The sequence below is a fragment of the Orbicella faveolata genome, unplaced genomic scaffold (genome assembly GCF_042242905.1).
Source record: "Orbicella faveolata isolate gen_17 unplaced genomic scaffold, um_ofav_v1 contig_24, whole genome shotgun sequence".
In the NCBI taxonomy this organism is placed as follows: Eukaryota; Metazoa; Cnidaria; class Anthozoa; order Scleractinia; family Merulinidae; genus Orbicella; species Orbicella faveolata.
The window spans coordinates 20,861,695-20,885,845 of NW_028301552.1; the positions used below are offsets into that span (position 1 = coordinate 20,861,695).

At 38.3% G+C, this 24,151-nt stretch overlaps 1 protein-coding gene and 3 pseudogenes across 2 annotated transcripts; 3 read left to right on the forward strand and 1 right to left on the reverse strand.

The window, feature by feature from the left end:
• Positions 1-11,083: 11,083 nt before the first annotated feature.
• Positions 11,084-13,458, forward strand: LOC149110849 (uncharacterized; annotated as a pseudogene).
• Positions 12,967-21,055, reverse strand: LOC149110850 (uncharacterized; annotated as a pseudogene). Its single transcript, XR_016207898.1, has 2 exons — positions 20,835-21,055; positions 12,967-14,718 (listed from the first exon to the last, which is right to left on the reverse strand). The product of XR_016207898.1 is annotated as an uncharacterized LOC149110850 (transcript).
• Positions 15,128-16,186, forward strand: LOC149110851 (uncharacterized). Its single transcript, XM_089291744.1, has one exon. The coding sequence runs from the start codon at positions 15,262-15,264 to the stop codon at positions 16,132-16,134; it is 873 nt and encodes a 290-aa protein (XP_089147870.1). The 5' UTR covers positions 15,128-15,261; the 3' UTR covers positions 16,135-16,186.
• A 1,515-nt stretch (positions 21,056-22,570) lies between the features above and the next one.
• Positions 22,571-23,714, forward strand: LOC110053637 (uncharacterized; annotated as a pseudogene).
• The last annotated feature ends 437 nt before the right edge of the window (positions 23,715-24,151 follow it).

The following is a 24,151-nucleotide window of genomic DNA, read 5'->3' on the forward strand; positions in this document are numbered from 1 at the left end:
ATTGACAATGAACATATTTAGCCTTTGAAACACGTGTTCGCTAGCTCTTGCCGTCTCTGTCGCACTCTCGGAAGGAGGGAAAGTTGACGCTGATGGAACCCTTAGGCTACTTGAGGCATAACAAAAAGCATTCTGACGCATGTTCTTACCAAACCCAGTTGGAGGCTTGTCACGTTTTCTTCAAGGAGCTTGATCCTAGCTAACACTTCACTGTCTGAACCAGTTGTGAGACTTACAGGGGAAGCTAAAAGAAAAAAATGATCAACTTCACATTCGCGATGAGCCGGTTATTATACCCCTAAGAAAACGTAACCGTGACGGAGGAAAGACTGATATCCACACGTAAGACCGTACTTTCTTTAGAATTCAACTTTACGGGAAATAGTGAGGAAAAAAAATATCATTTATGCCCTCTTTTTTAATACGGCTCTGATCATCATAGACGCTCACGAAATGTATTCTCAATATCAAGTTATGTACGCTCCCTTTTGAGGATTTGGGTTCCTTGCTCCTTGTTTGGATTTTCACACATGGAGGTTTAAATTTCTGGTGAGTTTAAGAGCTTATTTTACTCGTAAGAGCCTTAACACAGGAGAGGAACGCTAATTTAAGGTTGTCCATTGCTAAATCGACGGCTACATCTTTCTCTTAGAGCCGTCATCAAGAGAAGTCTAGAACTGGGCATCAATCATTTAGGTATACATACATTTAGCTATGATTAAGAAAAATGTAAGAATAAAAGTATGAAAAAGGCAAACAACTTGATGTGAGAGAAAATTATCGTTGCGATGGTTTCCGAAAAATGAAGTTTCGAAGATTAATCCATGCATATAACGTTTCCACTATTATTATATACCATGTTTGAAATCCGTTTTTCAGTTTTACTTCTTTCCAGTTCTGATTCGTTTTGTTTTCATTTGTTCCGTTTCTTCAAGACATAATGTTATGAAGGGTAAGAGAGTAAAATCAAACCATGCCCGACAAACATGATTGTGCCAAGAACATCGTCTTCTTATCTTTTTTACAAAGTAAAAACAACAGCGAAAAAAACAGGAACAAGGAGGAGGTAGCTTAACTAGGGAAGCCGGATTTGAAATCCGGAAGTTGCGGGTTCAAGTCCCGCTCAGACCACAAGCTGGAGTTGTTTCATCAGTGGTAGATCGGAGTTCAAACCGTCGGCCTCGCTTGTGACGTTGAATAGCCAATTGGTTTGCTCCTTACCAGTTAAGCGTTTTTGAAACCTTTTAATGTTTATTTGTTATTTGTTTTGCTCGACCCTACTAGGGCTTTCGTTGTAAACATCGACCAAGGGTAAATAAAAGGTATATATGTATTCATTTTTCTTGCAACAAACATGCAAAGGAATAAAAAAAACAAGGAAACACAAACTAGTACGAAATAGGTGTAAAACTTTGCATTTTTAATTTGTTTCGTTAGAAAGACCGGAGGAAGGCTTTTGTGGGATGTAGTATAATCTGTGATGACATCTACGCCAATCAGAACCCTGAAAATACGTCATTTACTCTCCGGTTCCAGTACTCGATGAAAGTGGCTATTTTAACTTTCCCATGTCTATTGCACGATTGAAGTAGATTAACGGAGTCGGGTAAAGGATTGCCGTCGAGCTTTTGTTTACCTCCGCGAGGTCTCAGTTTATTAGTTTTCGAAAGCCGTAGTGTAACTGATTACCCTTACGGAGCACGTTATCATCGAGTTAATACGAGACTTACAAGTAGCATTAACAAGTCACGTAGGGGCTAAACCACCCCCCTAATGTTTCATGAAGGCTATATTTGCTTGGTTTATATATTTCTGAACCAAGTCTGGCAGATGAGCTTTCTTTGTTCTCCACTTTATTTTAATTTGGAAGTTGTGACAAAATGTCAGATTATGACGTCATAATTGATGACGTCACCAAAACGTGCTATAATTTTTTGTAAAATCTGATTAAAATATTACGTCATTGGAAAGGCCTTGACTTGAGGAATACAATGCCGGAAACCGTTTTTTGCTATGATGATTATTTTTCGAGATATGGTAAGTTAAATTTTTTTTTGTTGTCACCCCCGGAATCTGCTTAACCATACTGTCCTTCTTAAGTCAGTCTCTCTGGTTTATTTTTTTCAGTTTTATTCTAGGAAGGCTAATAATCTAGGAAAATAGAAAGCTTGATGTTGTCAAAAATCGTATGGTTTTAGAAATTTGATTTTCGGCTTTGTTAGGATGGTATTAACAGTAAAAAAACGGGTGACGTCACAGGTTATGACGTAACGAAACTAATTTTAACGCAATAACACTAGAGGGATAATTTTTTATTCCGAATTTCTTCTTTATTTTTGCTTTAGTCATCTGGCATATCACATGTGCAACATAGCTGCATTTGCTGGAACAAAATTACGGCTCCAATTTGGGGATTTTTCTCAAGGGAGGGACCCCATATTTTACAGAGCTATTTTTCATATTTAAAAATGCTATATTTCATTTAATTTTTGTGATATGGACAAAATTTTTTCAGGTTTCAACTCCTCTTGATGTGCTCTTTCGAACTCATGGAAAAAATATGCATATTAAAAACTTCAAAAGTGGCAAAAAACATGACGTCATCACTGTGACGTCACAACTTTGACATTTACTGACATGTTTCACGTAAATATAATTGGCAATAGGTCTCCTGCTCATCTGCCAAGTTTGGTGTAGAAAGAGTCAATACTCTTTAAGTAATGCGAAATAATGTGAAATACCCAAGAACTGACGAAACATTTGGGGGGTGGTTTGGCCCCTACGTGAGTTTCTTCTGTCGCATTCGCACAAATGATACATTGATCATTTCATAATGGCGGCTCCACCACCGGTTTACCATCAACAATAAGAAATTCAAAAGAGACGACACAATAAAATAATTTTATCACTGTTGGAACAATGGAAGATAACATTAATGCATTGTTATTATCATTCATGTTTTGATTATAAGACATGACCGAACGCAGTTGATTTTTGACTATGGAAGCAGAAAGAAAGTAGATTTGAAGTTCATATTATCTTCAAACATAATTTATAAATCCTACTCTCAAAGCGATAAAGATACTCAAATATACTGTTCTAAATGATTAAATACATGAACTGTTTTCTAGTGTTATCAGATAGAGACGTGATCAAAACGGTATCTTTTGCTTGATCTCAAAAGAATTTCGTATTATTAAAAAAAATATGTTGTGCACAACCTATTTTATTGTCAATCTCAGAGAAAGAGGAATGTGAAGTTTGGACAATGTGTATATTTTAGATGTTTCGTTTTCTTGTTTGAAACACGACAGCATGCAAACAAGCAGGATTAAGGCAGATTCATCATATTGGGTATGATATGAACTCAGCGGTTAACATTTGTAGTCAGTTTCCATTGGTTCTGTTGTTGTTGTTTTTAATCAGATTATCATTTTCACTTGACATGCAGGCAAATGCTGAAAAATAGTGATATTAATCAAGGATCGTTTTTAAAATCTTAAAGTGATATTAAAAAAATCAGAAATAAAGAAAAAGAAGACTAACTTGAGTGGTTAGACAACAAACTGCACGAATAACGAAGACATACCTAGTATACTGGTATACAGCAGCAATGCTAAGTCGTGATCTATTTGCTTGTTTATCGATCTATATATCTCGGCAACTCGTATCTACTAACCTTCATTTGCAGAGCATCCACATCCGCCGTCGATTTTCCCAAACACTGTTAATATTGTGAGTACAAGAGCCGCGATTGAGATCAAACACACAAGGCTCAGTAGCGTCAGCAAAGCACGAGTTGATCCTCGGGTTAGCTCAGCTGTCTCAAAGTGGACTTGCCTGTGAGATTCGTTCTGCCTCCATAGATCATGTTTAGTTCCAGTGGTGCCAATTCCTTCTTCCACATGACACGTGATCTGCCTTTTCATCGGGGTGACACTGCAATCGGGCTTCTCCCCTTCGTAAACCCAGTCTTTGAACGGTGGGTTTACCACGATTCGCCCACCGGCGGCTTGCATTCTAAATTGTCAGCTTGCTGATGGTTTCGTGAACCAAGGCAGATGCTGGGTCACTATCTCTTTTTTAACAAGTCCTGGCTTGTTTGACGGTTTGAGACAATTTTATTGTTATTGAAAATATTTCCAAACAAATTACGGTTATGGTTGGACACCTCTTTAAACCTCTTTAAATTAACATATCAGCATTTTTCATGACATTGTCGCAGTGACAATCTCGTGAAAATTCATTTCATGATTGTGGTGGTTTATACCATGGAATGCAATTTAGTGGAACCTCTATTTAACGAAGTCCTCGATATAACGAGCGATATTCTATGTCCCGGCCAAAGTTACAGTAAAATGTATGGAATAGAACCTCGATATAACGAACCTCGATATAACGAATTCTTCGATATAACGAAGAAAATCCGGAAGCCCAAACGTAAAATCCACCTCGATATAACGAATTACAATGTTTCCTTGTTTACATAGACAATTTTCTGTATAACTTCTTTGTTGCAGCATTTTTAAATCGATTTAAAGGATTTTAAATAGAAATTATTCTAACAAGGTTTCATCACAGTTACTGTCTGCGTTACTAGTGGCAAAAATGAAAAAAAATAAAAAAATAAAAAAATTGAGCCACCGATTTCATTTTCGCACGGCAAAAATCCAACTGTATTCTATGTCAGTATCTTATGTTATCACTTTCGCATTGGGACGCTTATTACAATGGGGCTTACGAAAAGACGGAACACAAAGTGGAGCGCTTAATAGAAAGGGGGCGGTTACCGAAAAGAAGGTGCTTTATCGAATAGACCAGTTTCGATTTTTTTTTCCGGGGAGAGGCGGCTGTGACACAGGCTAAAAAAATATATATATTATTACATAATAATCAACAATGATTTAGATAAACATATACAGGCAAAAACTAACGATAGACAAATCCGACGTTTCGGCGACATCTTGGCGCCATTGTCAAGGGAAACTAATTAAATATGCGATTTCAAGAGTAACTAAGAGTTCAGAGTTTCTAATTTGCATAAGTTAGACAAAGACTTTAGCGCGAACTGAGTCTGATTGTACATTTATACACGGTCGTAATTGTTTAATGAGTAACATCTCATTAATGAGACAATCAAACTTGTTGTGGCATTTTTTCAACACGCTAAAACAATTGGGAAGGTCATCCGGAATCCTGCCTGCGTGTCTATTATCATAGTGATTGCGTAGTGACGAGGTCTTGCTTCTATGTCCATCAACGCGTACGAACAGATGGCCACGGGTGTAACCGACATAACCAGCATCGCACTGGTCACACTTGAAGTTATACACAATGCATTGTTGATCAATGAGCTGAGGCTTAGGTTCGCTTGTCGGGAACTCCTGGGCAATCTTGCGGCTCGTAAACACCGGTTGAACACTAGTCTGCAGCTTCACACTGAGATCTTTCAAATGTGTCTTCACGATATAAGCAGACTCCTGGTCTTTAAAGGGTATGACAACCCGAGTAGTGTTTTCTGTCGTAGATCTGGACCGTAATGAGGGCTGGTCAGCGACCTTTAAATTTAGGAAGGTTTTGACAGTGGAGTCAACAAGGTGCTTGGGATATTTCAGTTTAGAGAAAACAGACTTCAGTCGTTCGCACTCCTCAGTGAAGTAGGACCATGACGAAGACAGGCGATGTGCGCGATCGAGCATAGTTGTCAATAGTCCGCGCTTGTACCTATTATCGACATGACTGTGGTAATGGAGAAGCAGACCACTGTTTGTTGGCTTCACAAACACTTTAGTTTCAATACGAGGCGCTCTGTTTAGGAGTTGAGTACCGAGAAAGGGAAGCATTCCATCATTTTCGACCTCCATAGTGAAGTTGATGGCGGGGTGAGCGTGGTTGAGGGTGTTAAGAAAGTCCCTTTGGATGAAACCATTACGATTCTCGCAGACAGAGCCTTTAGAAACAACTGGTTTAATTCCGAGTATGATTTGAACATTTCAAAGCAAGACCTTATTGATCTTTTGGGTGTGGCCACCAAGGGGCAGCTTTTCCAATTTAATGGATCCCTGTATGAACAGATCGACGGAGTAGCGATGGGGTCCCCCCTTGGGCCCTTGCTAGCCAACGTATTCATGTCGTCTACTGAAGAGAAATTAGATGTTGAGGGCAAGCTGCCACCTTACTATCGTCGATATGTTGACGACACATTCACTGTGACGCCCGATTTGTCTACAGCTAGGGACTTTCTTAACACCCTCAACCACGCTCACCCCGCCATCAACTTCACTATGGAGGTCGAAAATGATGGAATGCTTCCCTTTCTCGGTACTCAACTCCTAAACAGAGCGCCTCGTATTGAAACTAAAGTGTTTGTGAAGCCAACAAACAGTGGTCTGCTTCTCCATTACCACAGTCATGTCGATAATAGGTACAAGCGCGGACTATTGACAACTATGCTCGATCGCGCACATCGCCTGTCTTCGTCATGGTCCTACTTCACTGAGGAGTGCGAACGACTGAAGTCTGTTTTCTCTAAACTGAAATATCCCAAGCACCTTGTTGACTCCACTGTCAAAACCTTCCTAAATTTAAAGGTCGCTGACCAGCCCTCATTACGGTCCAGATCTACGACAGAAAACACTACTCGGGTTGTCATACCCTTTAAAGACCAGGAGTCTGCTAATATCGTGAAGACACAGTTGAAAGATCTCAGTGTGAAGCTGCAGACTAGTGTTCAACCGGTGTTTACGAGCCGCAAGATTGCCCAGGAGTTCCCGACAAGCGAACCTAAGCCTCAGCTCATTGATCAACAATGCGTTGTGTATAACTTCAAGTGTGACAAGTGCGATGCTGGTTATGTCGGTTACACCCGTGGCCATCTGTTCGTACGCGTTGATGGACATAGAAGCAAGACCTCGTCACTACGCAATCACTATGATAATAGACACGCAGGCAGGATTCCGGATGACCTTCCCAATTGTTTTAGCGTGTTGAAAAAATGCCACAACAAGTTTGATTGTCTCATTAATGAGATGTTACTCATTAAACAATTACGACCGTGTTTAAATGTACAATCAGACTCAGTTCGCGCTAAAGTCTTTGTCTAACTTATGCAAATTAGAAACTCTGAACTCTTAGTTACTCTTGAAATCGCATATTTAATTAGTTTCCCTTGACAATGGCGCCAAGATGTCGCCGAAACGTCGGATTTGTCTATCGTTAGTTTTTGCCTGTATATATTACATAATAACCCAAGTTATTCTCGCATTTTGATTGGTTCTCGCCTATGATCTATCAGAGGACAGCCGCATGATTGACGTCATCATTACAAAGATTTTCCCTCTGTGTTTTAAATGGCGGAAAGTTTTGAGAATTTAGATAATGTTTTACATGACTGGGCAAAAGATAAGCTACAAAAAAGTCTTGCCGAGGCATTGAACAGGTACGAGAAGCATAGTCTAACAGGAAGGAGAAAGATAAAGCCGTTTCTTTTTTAGAAGATGACTCAGAAAAAAATACTCGAGCAGTCTCAGTCGGCAGTCGAGCGAGATTAAACACAGGCGGCCCAAGCTCACAATGCGAGGAGTTATTATTTATTTATTTTTTTAATCTTTATACGAACGTTCAGCGCGTGAAACGTGACGTGTTTACCGCCGACATCTACTATTACATAACCACCGAGTTTGGTTACGCGAAACGTGACCTTCGCCTTGCAGCATATAGTGGTGTTGTGTTACAACGGTTTGAATTTATAAAGGTTTGTATGGGGAAAAACGGTAATCGACATTATAGCTGAAATTTTGATATTTTTGCAATAAAAATGACTTACCTCAATGCCTTGTTGTCTTTTCTATTGCCATCTCGCTTCTCAGCTCGATCCGAAGCCTTTTAAGCGAGTTATCGCTTTTTGGTTACTCTTTCTTAGTAGAGGAAAACCAAAAAGCGATAACTCGCTTAAGAGGCTTCGGATCGAGCTGAGAAGCGAGATGACAATAGAAAAGACAACAAGGCATTGAGGTAAGTCATTTTTATTGCAAAAATATCAAAATTTCAGCTATAATGTCGATTACCGTTTTTCCCCATGCAAACCTTTATAAATTCAAACCGTTGTAACACAACACCACCATATGCTGCAAGGCGAAGGTCACGTTTCGCGTAACCAAACTCGGTGGTTATGTAATAGTAGATGTCGGCGGTAAATATGTCACGTTTCACGCGCTGAACGTTCGTATAAAGATTAAAAAAATAGATAAATAATAGCTCCTCACATCGTGAGCTTGGGCCGCCTGTGGACTAAACCAAACGCAAAATTGTTCTTGGTTAGTCGAGAACCATTTCTTTATCTCAAATTTAACAAATCCAATAAACAAAATGTTTATGAGATAAATTTATTGAAAAAATTCAACTTTTCTCAGTCTCAAAATAATTGTTGACACACTGATTGATGTCAGGAATGAAACATCAAAACCGCTTCTTAAAATCAGTCAAAATAAACACAAAACCTTGCTTTCCGATGTTATCGCCTCGTGTGCCACTTTTCTGTTCTTACAACATTTTAATAATAATAATAATAATAATAATAAATAATAAATAGGTTCTTATTGCGCATTTAGAATTCTCAATGCGCTTACAATTGCATATGATTAAAAAGAATAAAAACCTAACTAAAAGATGCAATTATTAAAATCTATGACTAGGTTAAAAACTATTACAAAAAAGAAGTGTTTTAAGGTTCTTTTTGAAAATCGCTATGCTCTCAGACTGTTTGATATAAAAAGGTAGGTCATTCCAAAGTTTCGTGGCGTAAAAACAAAGGGATCTTTGACCGTATGTACATGTTTTGACGTCCGGAACTTGTAAGAGTAGTTGGCCAGATGATCGAATAGAACGAGCTGGTTTATAGGCGTTAAAAGGAGAAGTTAAGTAGGTTGGTGAAAGACCATTAAGGGCTTTGTAGGTTGATAGTAGGATCTTAAATACGATGCGTGATTTGACAGGAAGCCAGTGCAGGTCCTTGAGGGCGGGAGTACCATGTTCTTTCCGCTTAGTTCCAGTAATCAGTCGCGCCGCGATGTTCTGAATTCGTTGCAGTTTATCATGCTCAAGCTTAGGGGAGGCCGTAAAGTATACTGTTGCAGTAATCCAGGCGTGAAATGACAAAAGCGTTCACGATACATTTGAGATTGTCATGTGAGAGATATTTCCTCATCCGGCTTATTGATCGTATTGCCAGGATAGCCTTCTTACAAATGTCATTAACGTGTTGTTTTAGGCTCAGTTCCTTGTCTAATATGACACCCAAATTGCGTACTTTGTCAGACAGTTCGATTGTAGTATTGCCAAATGAAAAACAATTAAGAACAGGAAGTTGTGCAAAACGGGAAGTAAATTGGATGACCTCTGTTTTACCAGGGTTGCATAGGAGCATGTTTAGAGTGTTCCAATTTATAACATCGTCAATGCAGTTTCGAAGAGTGTCTAGGGCAGGAGAATAATCATTGGGATTTATAGCGATATAAAGTTGAGAGTCGTCAGCATAAAACATGGAGTAAAGTCTGTGTGCATCTGTGATCTATAACAGAACAGAAGCATGGCAACGTACATGGAATCTATTTGTTAAAGAGATGCATTGAAACATACAATATAGTCAAATTATTACTGTAAAGGCAAACAATAATTTGTGAATTACCTCGATAGACTGCGCGGACAATAATGAAAACTTTCCTCAAAGACAAATTATAACCACTTTGAGAGTATTTACCACACGTCAAAGATCACGACGAAACAAATCTCATTTTCAACGAGAGTGATAACGTGGTCAGTTAGTTGGAAAAAATATTTCACTCAGACGGTCAGTCAGTCAGTCCCGGGGTCGTTAACTTTTTTTGGCAAAGCGATGAACTGATCTTTCACGTTTGGAGTCGAACAAGTGCTCCCAAGTTAAAGACTATTTGGTATACAACAACGGTGAGTGTATAACTGCATCCATCGATGGCTTTTCCAAAAGTCATGTGCGTGGGTTTCACGCACGAGAAGTGTTTTTCTTACGCGAATTATTTCAAATTTCCAAACCGTCTCATTTCCTTACATAATTAAATTACTTTTATGGCTTGAACATTTTTATTCAACAATTCCTATAATATAAACGCAATGCATCTGTTGGCAGCTCGGGAGAAAAAAAAATATACTAATAAAAAGTAATAATCATCTTATGAGTTATTCACGAAGAAAAACATTTAATTTATAAACTTACAGATAGACTGATTGATTAATTGATGACTACGGTTGTCTAAAATGATTTGCACAACGAGCCTGCAGCGAGCGACTACGGATTCAAATGGCAGTTGTTACGTTTCCTCAGTGCTAAAAATCACCCAATTTGTCTACTGCTGAAAACAAAAGATAATGACAGGCCTACACAGAATCCCCTCGTAAATTGTTATTGCGATGCATTTTAGCCTTCAGTAGGCCATTTCCGAGTTGCCTTTTGCCTCTGTGTCAAAACGAGTCTTCGTGCAAAACTGTTTATATATGAAAATGAGTTCCGCCTTCAGGTTAATTTTCATGAAAATTAAACCTATTTTCAAAAGAAAGGTTTCACACTAAGACTTGTTTTGAAACAGAGGCAGAAGCTAACTCGGAAATGGCCAACTAGATTTTCGCTCCAACGACATTGTGTGTGCAATATAACAGTATAGGTGTACAATAATGCTTTTAAATCACTCGCCTAACGGCTCGTGATTTACAAACTTTTCTCGTGTTCTCCCAACATCCCGCGTGGGTTATCACCCCTATAAACCCATAGAAAATGTGGTCTATTGCTTAAATAAATCCATTTTGAAATCACCGGTTATCCTTGCAATCTGATTGGCCCTCAGCGTTGCTATTTGTTCACGAATCGCACTATTTTTTGCTCTAAATTGAGTCTTTTTCTCAGCGCATCAGGATGGACACTAAAACAAAATAACCAATTAGATTTCAAGGCTAGTTTATGGTAACCAATAAAATTTCAGCAAAAAAGGAAAAACAAAAAGCCATTGTGTGGCGAATTTTGCAACTATTATTGCCAAAACTTTGTTGTTGTTGTTGTTGTTGTTGTTGTTTTAAACAAATGACGTATTTAATTAATTGCAGTTTCTGAATGGCGGTTATGAGCTGCTTCAGGCTGAAGACCTACCTGAAGGGAAGTTTACAACTTTTAGTGTCCATTTAGACGAATATTTTGGCGAATCTGCCTCAGATCCGTATGATACCACGTCCAACAAAACATAAACAAACGAAAACCACACAGCAACAAATTCATAGCCATCTCAAGAAGGTAGATGTTTCCAGTTTTCTGGTAATTTCAAACAAAGCAATACAAGAGCTCAACTCTGTCGCTGTGAATAAACTAGTCAAAATACGTCCCGCTCCACAAAACAGGGAATGAATGTCTTCTGATGCTGATACCAGTACAGCCAGTCCCGCCATCTTGAAAATATCTTGAAACAAATGGCGCCCCAAGAACTTGACAAGGTCCTGAGTATAAAATTCTACGCCGAGGTCAAAAAAAGAAACGGAGAAGATAACGAGCCGGAATCCCTTAAAATGATGCAGAGCGCCATTGAACGGTATTTGAAAGAGAAAAACTATCCACTGAGCGTCGTGCACTGGAGCGAGTTTCACAACTCAAAAGAAATCCATCGCAGAATGGACCTCTTTTAGACTGTTACGTCATAGGGTGAACACGTGACTTACATTGGGTAAACAAACATTCGTGTTTGCAAAGGAATTGCAGCGAGAGACCGCGGAGTTAGAATACGTTCTCTTCTTTCGACGTAATTTCGCTTATTTTCGTTCAAAATGGTGCACTACTGTTGTGCTTATGATTGCTACAACAACTCAACTATGGCAGAGCTATCTTGGCATGGACCAGAAAAACGAAGAAAGATCGAGGAGGTGAATCTTTTGCTCTAATCGGAATTAACGGAAACGGCATCCGAGGGTGAAGGAGAATACGACGAAACTGGTAGGGAGAACTTTGTCTCGCGTTCCATTCAATCAAACATTGAGATACCTTGCGAGCATAGGTTCTCGGTGAGTGTTTTGAGAGATCTAGTGCACAGAAGAGGTAATGAAAAGAAATATTTTAGCCATTTAACTGGGTTTTCCAGTTATGAAAAGTTTCGAAGGGTACTTGAGTTTGTTCTCCCTGGTGGTCATCGAAAGCACATCACATACTGGAACACGAAGGCGAGCAAAGAGCGCAAAATTGATAAGTCGTTGTTATTCGACTCTGATCAAGAATCACAAAGCGATGATGATGGGAGCTCGGAACCAGAAGCTGATCATGGTTCTTCAAGAGATCATGTTCTATCTGTGGAAGACGAGTTTTTACTAGTTATGATGAAGCTTCGTTTAGGCCTAACCAATCTTGACTTAGCAATGAGATTTAATGTCGCAGAAGCAACAATATCAAATACATTTATTACATAGTTAAATCTGTTGTTTATACAACTTGGCACCCTGAAGATCTGGCCTCACAGGAACGTCATCCTAGAAAACATGCCCAAAAAGTTCAAGGAAGATTATCCCAATAACATTATTATAATTGACTGCACTGAATTAAAAATTCAGTGTCCATCCTCCCTTGTTATTCAGTCCCAGAGTTATTCAAACTACAAATCTACAAATACATTGAAATCCCTGGTAGGAGTCAATTCCATGGGAGGCTTTATGTTTGTCTCACAGCTATACACAGGGTCCATTTCCGACAAACAGATAGTTTTTAGGAGCGGATTTCTCGATTTACTGTCAAGAAAAAAGGAAGTATCAGAAATCTTGGAAGGTGACAGCATAATGGCTGACAAGGGGTTTGACATAGGAGGAGACTTACAGAAAATCGGACTTCAACTTAACATTCCTCCATTTTTAAAAGAAAAACCTCAATTTAATGAAAATCATAATCATAAGTCATAAGAACACAAACAATAGCTAAACACAGGATTCATGTTGAAAGAGCCATTGGGAAGGTCAGGCGTTTTCTTATTTTCAACAGTAGACTCCCAATCAGCTCACTGGGAACCATAAATCAACTTTGGAACAGTGTGCTGTTTGCTCTCAAACTTTATGGATCCTATTTTAGCTGAGGAAGTCAAAGACTAACTTAAAAATCAAGATCTACTTGCAAAACAAAACAGTGACAGAAACGTGAGATACATTAAATACCCTGTACCTAATGCTTCTAGGGAAAGTTAAGTAATGCACTTGTTTGCAACAATAACTAATACACTTGTTTCCTTGCTTTTCCATTCAAAGGAGCCTCAATTGGTGCATTAATGTTGATGCAGTATTAACAGTTACTACTCTCAATGGGATACACTGTAGGTGTTGCAAAGTGACTGTTCACATGGATTAACAGATGTTGCCCTCTCTTTGCTCAAGAATGGAATGCAATGCTTAAAATAAAACATGGTTAATTTAGGTAACAGTGTATTGTTCCAATAGGTAGGATCAAAGTTAATACGTTGTACAAAAAGACTACGTGATCCTGATAGATATATTACAAAGTCACGTCAAGCTAAGCCACTAAGGGCAAGTTGTCCCTGGATTTGTGCATAATAACCCTGTTTATCATCAGTTCTAACCTTTGGGACTCCATCAACCATACTGCAGGGGAAGTTTCTATCCTCGCATGCTGCTTCCATGGTGTGATTCCTCCAAGTGTAGGGACACTTGATCTCTAGTAATCCGAGGGGATGGTCCGAAGTTGGGTCAAACACCTTACTTTCTGGGATAGCACCAAGGTAGGGGTGGGTGGAGTTAACAACAAGACCACTGTCATATACTGTAAAGTTCTTATCCAAGTGTTTCTGCATTTTTCTTGCATAGTGAGATCTAACTACTTTTTCATTTTGTTTTCCATGACGAATTAATGCTACATTTGAATGATCCTTTGCTTCAAAAATACTTGTAAGAAATGGCTCTGTAGGCTCTTTTTTTCTATGAAGTACTTTCCCAAAATTTGAAGCCGTTAGTCGAAGTTTACGTTCTTCCAACCATGTGGGCTCCTGAACTTGACTAACAGTGTTGATCTGGAGGTCCCAAGCTCGTTCAATGTTCATGCTAATTCTTTGCAAAGTTGGATCCGACATTGTATGTGTAAAGCTACTGGGAGGAATAAATGGCTGACTGCATGCACTAGAAATTGGAATCTTGGGAAAAACCAAAACCCCCTGTGGTTGCTGATCCCTTGGAAGTGTTACACAATTGTTTGGTTTATAAAAAGCAAAGGTTGTATTGGTTTCCTTTGAATCAGTCAGTTGATACCCTAAAGTTGAACCAAGAGGGACATTCCCAAAAACAGTATGTGTAGCTGTTGAACATTCCTGATCACTGATCAGGTATGAAAAAGGGGAATGTTTTTCTTCGTTTGAAAGGTAATGACACATTTCCATCACATCTTGCTGCTTCCACCCATTTAACTTGAGATGTTTACCCCTTGCATCATAAAGTTTACAAGTTACTGGAGCCAGTTTTCGCTTGCCACCTTGGTCAGATGAGGCTTTGGCAAAGGTACATTTCATTACTGGTTCTGGTTCAATACTGGCACCTCGTGGCTTGTGCCACTGCTGCGGCACACTTGTACAAGTTTGATCTGCTGGGATCTCCGTGATCCCCAACATACTCCAATGATTCAGCAGGTACAACAAGGCAAAAACATGGTTACAGTGGCCTCCAACCCTGCAATTAAGTTATTTGTATTTTGTCACATTGCAACTCATCAATACAATACATTTACATACACATGGAAATATGACTAAAATTTAACTCTCTATTAGTAATTACACACTGTAAACAATGCAAAAATATTGATTTCCATATGTTATTGAAACGTGATTGTATATGTTGCAGGTTAAATTGGTTCTCGGGTTACATCTGTTTCCAACCTAAGCTGATTTCTTTCAACCTGAACATAATTTATAAACAATTTATTGGACTTCAATATAATTCAGATTATTGCTAAAATTGCTATCTACAGGTTAAGGCAGATTAATGTAGGTTGGAAACAGATTTTACCAAAAAAAAACATTTCACCTGCTAACATGCACACTGACCATTGGATTCAATGAAAGCATAATTAGAGCTTTTTGGAGAGCGTGCGTGAGCCCGTCATGGTTGGACGTGGTTTCTGAGCGGAGCTTAAGTTTCCTTCTTTTATAATATTTCCTTGGTATTTTCGACCTTAATCACATCTTGGAGTGATGCTATGTAGTGCCAATTTCAATGAAGAAGACTAGTGGGAAACATAAAAGAGGAGAAAGAGGTTCATTGGAAGAAGAAGATAACGTTTCGAAACGATGCAATATGGCGGATAGTGTCGGCGAAGTACCAACTGCTGCAGCCACTCAGCCCGAACCAAACCTAATTGACATCAAGGAGATGCTAGTTGAAATACAAACTACAGTTGCAACGATACTCAGGGAAAACCAAGAACTGAAGCAAGAAATTCTAGAGCTGAAATCCGCCCTAAATGCCAACCAAAGGGAAACGGAGAAGCTTAAAACGAAACTTACCAAAGCCGAGAAAGCAAATGACACGTTGAGGAACGAGCTTAACCACACAAGAATGAAACTAAAAGATCATATTGAAGAAATGAATAACTTAGAAGAAAAATATGACGACCTGGAGCAATATTCTCGTAAGAATTCGTTGGAAATTTTGGGCGTACCTGAAGGCGCGTACACATCAACCGATGAAGTTGTTATCCGTATTGGAGAAGCCATAAACGTCGATATCAAACCGGAAGATATAGAAATATCACACAAACTGAAAAGAAAAACCACTAAAGCCGTAATTGTCAAATTCGTGAGCCACAAAGTAAAATCTCTTCTCTACAAAGCGAGAACCAAGCTTAAAAACGTGAAAACCTCTGACGTATTTCCAAGCTATGCTTTCGCGTCTCGAGAAGACCAGCGTATATTCATTAACGAGAATCTTACGAATTATCGAAGAGAGCTTTTCTGGAAAGCAAACAAGATGAAGAAAGATAACATGATTACCAGCACTTGGACAATGGATGGAAAAATATTCGTAAAGACATCGCCGAGCGGAGCACCGGTAAGGATTTATTGCGTAGAGGACTTAGACGATCTCTAAACTGTGTTAATATCAAAGGACTGCTAAATAAAAGAAGGGACTACGGACTGGATTGCTAAGCGAAGGAACTCCTAAAATAGGTCTGTTTTTTAAATTCATTATTGGTAATTTTTTTGTTTTGTTTTGTTTTGTTTTGGTGCTTACAATCGTTAATACGAGGGGGAATGCGAACCGAATTTTTTATTCCAAAAATCTATCCTTAAATGCATAAATTACACCTACACAAATGTTCGGTAATTTCATTGAATGTGAGAGGTCTCAGAGATACGGTTAAGAGAAGGAGCATTTTTACGTATTTGAAAGATCAGGAGGCCAATTTTTATTTTCTGCAAGAAACGTTTTCCAAAGTAAGCGACGAAGCCGTTTGGAGAAATGAATGGGGAGGTGAAATTTACTTTTCTCACGGGACTTCTCATAGCAAAGGTGTTTGTATCTTGATTAATCGAACGGTAAAAGAAAAAGTGACCTTCACATCCAGTGACGCGGACGGTAGAATAATCTTAATCAACCTCACTTACAACGGTCTAAAATTGTCATTTTGTAATATATACGCGCCCAACGACCACACACAACAAGTAAGTTTCATTCAAGAACTAAATTGTCTCTTAATTGACAAATCGGAAATTACAACTCTTATAGTAGGAGGTGATTGGAATTGTACGCTATCTAAAAAAGACAAAAAAGGTGGTTCTCCTTGGAGGCCAACAGCATATAGGAATTTGGTAAATATCACCATGGATACCCTTGACCTTGTCGACATACAAAGAACTCGTTATCCGAATGTTAACAAGTTCTCTTACAGGTCTAAAACGTTAGGCGTGAAATCAAGGATAGACTTCTTTTTAATATCCAAGCACTTGACAAAATTTGTTAAAAAAGTGGACATCCAAACCTCAATAGCACCAGATCACAACACGATATTATTATCATTGTCGTGGCCGAACGAGAATCCTCGAGGACCGGGTTTTTGGAAATTCAATAATTCTCTATTAGAGGACAAGGAATACACAACCAAAATTCTAGAATTATATCCTCAGCTTCGCGAAAAATATAATTATGTAAATGACCAACAGCTGTTTTGGGAACTGATTAAAATGGAAATAAGAAGCACAACCATTTCGTTCTCTAAAGGAAAAGCACAGGCGATTCGTAAGCATGAAGTGGAGATCAAACAACAACTTGATGAGCTGGATAAAATAATCTGCAATAGCCAGAACCTTGATAACATTGACGGAATCCTTAAACAATATGATGACCTCAAAAAAGAACTCCAACATCAATATAATAATAAAGGTAAATCTGCAATCTTCAGATCTAAATGCCGCTGGGTAGAAGAGGGCGAAAAAGCCACAAAATACTTTTTTAATTTAGAAAAAAGGAACTATAATAGAAAAACTATCAACGAAATTAAATTGGAAAATGATGAAACAACTACTGATGAAACACAAATTCTATCAATGATCCGAATATATTATAGTAATTTGTATAATTCTCAAACAACAGATGCACAGGATAGCTTTGAAATGTTTACCGAAAGCATGGAAATTCCTAAACTAGATGATGCAGAAAGAGATGCTTTAGACGGTCCTTTGACTTATGGAGAATGTAAAAAATCATTGGAGACTTTTGAAAACGGAAAATCACCAGGCGAGGATGGTTTTACCGTAGAATTTTATAAGCATTTCTTTGATCTTGTAGGAGCAGATCTATTAGCAAGCCTGAATGGAGCATACGAGCATGGGAGGTTATCGGTCTCTCAGCGTAGAGGCATAATTACGCTTTTACCGAAAGACGACGCTGAATTATTGCTTTTACAGAATTGGCGACCAATCACTTTACTTAATGTGGATTATAAAATTGCATCAAAAGCCATCGCAAGGCGAATTGAGCCAATGCTCTCAAAACTCGTACATCCGGACCAAACGGGCTTCATAAAAGGAAAATATATTGGAGAAAATGTAAGATTAATAAGTGATATTATGGAGCAAACTCAGGTGAACAACACTCCAGGTATATTAATATCAGTTGATTTTAAAAAAGCTTTTGACTCACTGGAATGGTCTTGTATTCAAAGTGCTCTCAAAAAATTCAATTTCAGTGATAGCTTAAGAAAATGGATCGAGATCTTCTACATGGACATAGAAAGCGCAGCTTTGAACAACGGTTTTGCAACGGACTGGTTTAAACCCTCTAGAGGAGTTAGACAAGGATGCCCACTCTCGCCATATCTGTTTATCCTGACAGCAGAAATACTATCAAACAAAATAAGACAAAACTCAACCATAAAAGGAATCAGAATTTTTGGCTCAGAGATCAAACTAAGCCAATTTGCAGACGATACCAACTTATTTTGTGCTGATGTGGCTTCTGCTGAACAAGCCCTGAAAACTATGAGTGCTTTTGGGAATTTCTCTGGATTAGTGCTCAACGTAGAGAAAACAAAAGCATTCTGGTTAGGGAAATGGTTGAATAATAGAACCAAACCACTAGGGATGAAATGGATGAATACTCCCACAAAATTACTAGGAATCTATATTTCCTATGACGAAAAAGGCAATAACCAGATGAACTTTAATTTGAAAGTACAAAAACTGCAGACAAATTTAGACATTTGGAAATCGAGAGGATTAACACTTTATGGAAAAGTACTGATAATTAAATCTTTGGGGTTATCTAACTTAATATACTCAATTTCAAATGTTAACGTCCCTAAGGAAATAGTGCCAATGGTAAAAGATAAAATGTTTCGTTTCCTTTGGAAAAATAAGAAGGACAAAATAAAACGGACTAGTATGTACCAAGACCTTTCCTCGGGAGGCTTACGGATGGTTGACATCGAACTTACGATAAAATCGCTCAGACTTGCATGGATCAAAAGACTTCTCTTTAGAGATAACTGCAATTGGAAAGTAGTACCGGACTATTTTTTTAACAAACACGGAGGTCTCAATTTCCTGCTTCGATGTAACTACGATGTCAAATATTTAAGGCACATTCCAACATTCTACAGAGACATACTTATTGCATTTGATGAAATCAAGACTCTGTACAATTATGATCAAGGAACCGAAACCATTCTCTTTAATAACAAAGAAATCTTAGTTGATGGAAAACCGCTATTTATAAGGGAATGGTTTGTCAAGGGTATCCACACGATCCAACAGCTTTTTAATGAAAACGGTCAATACCTAACTTTTCAAGAATTTCATGCTAAATATCATTGTAACACAAATTTTCTCCAGTTCTATCAAATCTTGAGTGCAATTCCTGTGAGCTTGAAGAACAGAGCGCGAGTCCTAGGGCAAAACTCGATCTTTAATTATAGAGAAAACTGGAAATCTTTTTTACTGAACGAAACTAATCAAATCAATTTTGAAACGTATAAGGCAAGAGACTATTACCGCCTACTTCTTGTTAAGAAACACCAATCACCTCATACTGGCCCGGAAAGATGGAAAAGAGATATTTCAATAGACACAGAGAATTGGACAGATGTCTTTAAAATGGCTTCAAAAACATGCAAAGAAAATAAGTTGAAAGAATTTCAATTCAAACTTATCCATAGAATTGTCATTACAAAGAAAGAACTCTTCAGATATGGGATAAATACAGACAGTGACTGCATCTACTGTGGTGAGCCAGACTCCATAAATCACACCTTTATCGACTGCGAATTTACAAAAACCTTCACATGCAAAGTCATCAATTGGTTTAACACTCAGAATGGTTCAAACTTTAAGCCAGATACAAAAGAAACGCTTTTCGCCACCTTTAAACACCCAACATATATGGAGCTAGTGAGAAAATTCAATTACACCCTCCTTTTTATGAATTTCTATGTGTATATAAGTAAACTAAACAACAGTTCACTTGTACTACCCGAATTTATTGCTAGAATCAACTATAAATACAAAGTTGAAAATTTGTAAATTAACACCGAAAAAGTACTCGTAACGTAACAATGCTCGTCACAAACTTTATAGACTAAGTTACTTTTAATTGTATTAAATCAAGATTAGAAATCGTTCCTCCTCCCCCTTCCCCGCGCTACGAGTTGTTTGTTTGCTTTTTTGCTTATTTTGTAATTTTAAGTTTTCCTTTCCTTTTATTGTTTTTTTTTTCTTTCTCTTTTTATTTCTGTTTCTTGCTTTTTTATCCTGTTTAATTTAATTGTAGCTAATGTGTGCTGTCAGAATTAATTAATTATTTTATGTTATTCGTTTTCCTAATGTAAGTAACACCTGATGTAAATAAGTAATGTACATTGTAGTATCGGAGTAGCCATGCCAGAGTACTTTGTTATTGTAATTTTTTGTAATTTGTGATACGTGTAATTTGTTAAGACGTGTTACTTTAAATAATAATAATAGTAATAATAATAATAATAATAAAAAAAAAAAAAAAAAAAAATAATTAGAGCTTTCAAAATCTGGATAAAATTTAATGAAAATTTTACCGCGTCCAAAACAAAACACAAATCTTTGTATTTTTGATAAAAAAAAAAAAAAAAAAAATTACGGCAGGTTCAAAAAGCCCAGTTAACTATCGACGGTTTTAAATCGACGAAACACTTTTCGGGTTAGTATTCGATGTGTACGTGTGACCTGTAATCCTGACCTGTGGAATGTGACCTAAAGTCACGGCCTACACCAGCGTGATAATTATATTGTAATTGTGGTGGAACTTCGAGTTATATTTACCCCGCTTTGCATGAGCATTCTGCTTCTTCCACATTTCCTTTATCTTCTCTGTCTGCAGCAATCTTCAATTTTACGGTATGAGGAGCTTCGCTCTTCTTCTGGCTTCGGAAACAACGGCCTTTGACATAACAAGTCCTCGATCGACTGTCTTCTTCTTTCACGAATACATCATGAATGTAATTTTCTGTAAAGAATTTACAACCTTTTTCTCCAATTTCTTTTTATCCACATCCTTTTAGATGATTTACTATTGTAATCGCGGACACTTTAGCGAGATCTCGCAACGATTTTGTCCACGCTACCACAGAAAGTTCATTAGCGCCCGCCATCTTGAATGTTTTGTTTACCCAATGTAGACCACGTGACCGCGAAGCTAAAGAGGTCTATTACAAAGGCTCTACCATTAATTCCTTCTCCAAAGACAACGAGAAGTCTCCGCTACAAGCACAGAAGAAAGGAAGGCCTTCCATCATTGTTTCAGGCGACGAGAATTGAACTTTTAGAACTTTGAAGTAGACTGTTTTCGTTTTGACTTCAGAACTGCTTGTTCCTTTGTTATACTCGAATGAGTTTTCGTCACATGACATCTAAGTCTTTCGGTTTGCATGATATAAATGAGATGTAAAGGCGTCTCCGGTTCCGCTATTTTTAACAAACCGGCTAATCGATAAAATGGTGCGATTTCAAAATGGATTTAGTAAAGTGGCAATTGAACTTCGTGTCGTACAATTTTGGTCTGAAATCATACTTGTGATTTCAGACCAAATTGCTCTCCACTCAATTCAATTGCCATTATAAACTATGTTATATCAAGGCAAATCTGCTTCCAATTCAAACCGTCTTGTAAAATCTCAGTGTTCAAACTAAAAATGTTACGATCAGACAAAGGCTACGCAGATCTCGTAACTGTGGCACGTGCGTATTACCACGACATTGGCCTTTCAGCGGTAACAAAACCACCCTCTACCTCAAGGGGCTCTTTAATTTTATGGTAATCTGAAATTCGCAAAACTTTGTTTTTACAGGTAAATAGCTTAAGCCTTTCCAGTCATCCCTGCGGAAAGACTCGCCGATATAAAAGGAAACCTCTTAAAAGACAGTTCGGACAAGTAACATTTTTTTGTTCCCGGGAATTTTTCAGTTGGGCGAACACCTGAAAGAAAACGGAACCTCTAAAGGACAGTTCGGAGAAGTAACATTTTTTTCCGAGAATTTTCCATTTGGGCGAATCCCTGAAAAAAAAAAAAAAACGGAACCTCTTAGGAGACAGTTCTGAGAAGTAACACTTTTTCCCGGAATTTCCGGTTGGGCGAGCCATAAGAGCGTTTTGCCATATGTTCGCGGACCGCAATATTAACATTTTTACGAACGCGTCCATAAGTGGGAGAATATGAACTTTTGGCCATGACGTAGTACAAACTAGGGCGAGTTTGATCAATAAGGGATTTATTACAAGACTTACTCAAAAATTAGTAGTAAGGGATTTTACCCGATCCATTACTTAGACAATATCGAACCGACGATAACGCAATGTGACTGGCTAATTTTCTTTCTTAACACGTGATTTATAATTTATTGCACGTGATGTGAAAGGGAAATAAATTGAACGCGGGATTACGTAAGATGCAGACAGTGCACAGATTACTGTTCTTAGGGCCAAGTCGCACTAGAGGACAAAACTGTTTACTTATGTCAAAAATCCGTCGTCACAATGAAAAACCAAGTGCGATCGGTTTGTTCTCCAAAGGACAAAATTTGGTCGCGGACGGACAAACTTCAAAGATGCCGTCGACTACCTCTGGAGCAGGACAAATTGAGACAAATCTTGGAAAACAAAAGCGAGGGTGTTTTGATTCGGAAATGATTTGACAGGTGATATGTAGCAGAGTCTCTATGCGATAGACTTCGCGGTGAAATTAATCACGTTCCCATTTCGCAACGACATGAATCCCGGCGCGGGCGACCAATTTTTCCCGTACGAATTTCCACAATATCCACCAGGACGGATCTATCCTTTGCCAGGCCCTTACATGTTTAATGATCGAGGAAATCCCAGCCCATCTCCTTCAACCACAAGCACTGACTCGTTGCCAAAATCCCCTCAGTTCAGTGAAGACAGCTCAATGCCGGCATCAACCTCAACTTCTTCGCGCCGTAGATCTTCGTCAGTCGAGGACAAGAAGGCTCAGGATAGATGGGATAAAGAGGAGGAAAAGCTATTAGTTCAACTGTGGGCTGAAAAGCACGAACAGTTAGAAAGTCGAGAGTCAAGGAAAACATGGGCTTGGATCGCCGAGAAGATTTCGAAAACGCTCGGAACCAGCAAGACGGCCGACAAATGCATTCGGAAAATGAACTATATCATAGAACGATACAAGAATGCAAAAGATTGGAACAAAAACCAAACAGGAGGAAGCCTCAGGAAATCCGTCTACTACGATGAGGTCGATAAAATCCTTGGATGCCGCGACGTAGTAACCTTCAATCATGTAGCTGAAGCGGGAATCAGCGGCGAAAGTGCCACCGAAGTTGTTACGGAATCTGGTGATAATAATGGCGAGATTAATACTTCATTCAGCCCCAGTGTGCCAGAAATTCCAGCTGAAAAGAGACGAGCGTCGAAGAAAGGGAAGCGAGCATCGAAACGCAAAGCACCTGATAATGAGCTCTGAAAATGGCTCTAAAGGATGTGAGACAGCAAGGGGAGAAAGTAGCGACCTTTTTGGATTCGTTGCAACAAACGCAAACGCAGCAGCTCACCATAATGAGCCAGTTTATGGGATCAATTGTGAAAATCCTTGACAACCAACAGAATGAGAAAGAGAAATGAACTTCAATTCAAGACTATTTTTGACTATTGAGAGACAACCATTTTCATGTTTATCGCTCAAACGAAATTATGGAAACAAATGAAAGTAGTTTTAACTGATTTGTTATTATTAAGACATAATTTATCTCTATGATACACTTTTCTCTAGAAATCTGAACAACAGGTATTTCATTGCTGTGATGGAAATCGTTTCTAATGATTCAACATGAATGCCAAACACAAATTACAATGCAATATCATAGTATTTGATTGTTCATTTTCTTCCATTTTCTTTGTGAAAAATCAAATACAGCAAAAGTTCAAGGTCTAAGGATGAAATAATTAAAATCAATTTGAAAAAAATCAGAGACTGTCTTTTAGCAACTCTCTTATATCTTCCCCGTCTTGCATGAAGTCATTGTTCTGTTCGTTTCTGCGGTCATCACCGTCGTCGTAAAAATTATCATTCCATTCGTCCCCAATTTTAATACAAAAGTTATGCAGCACT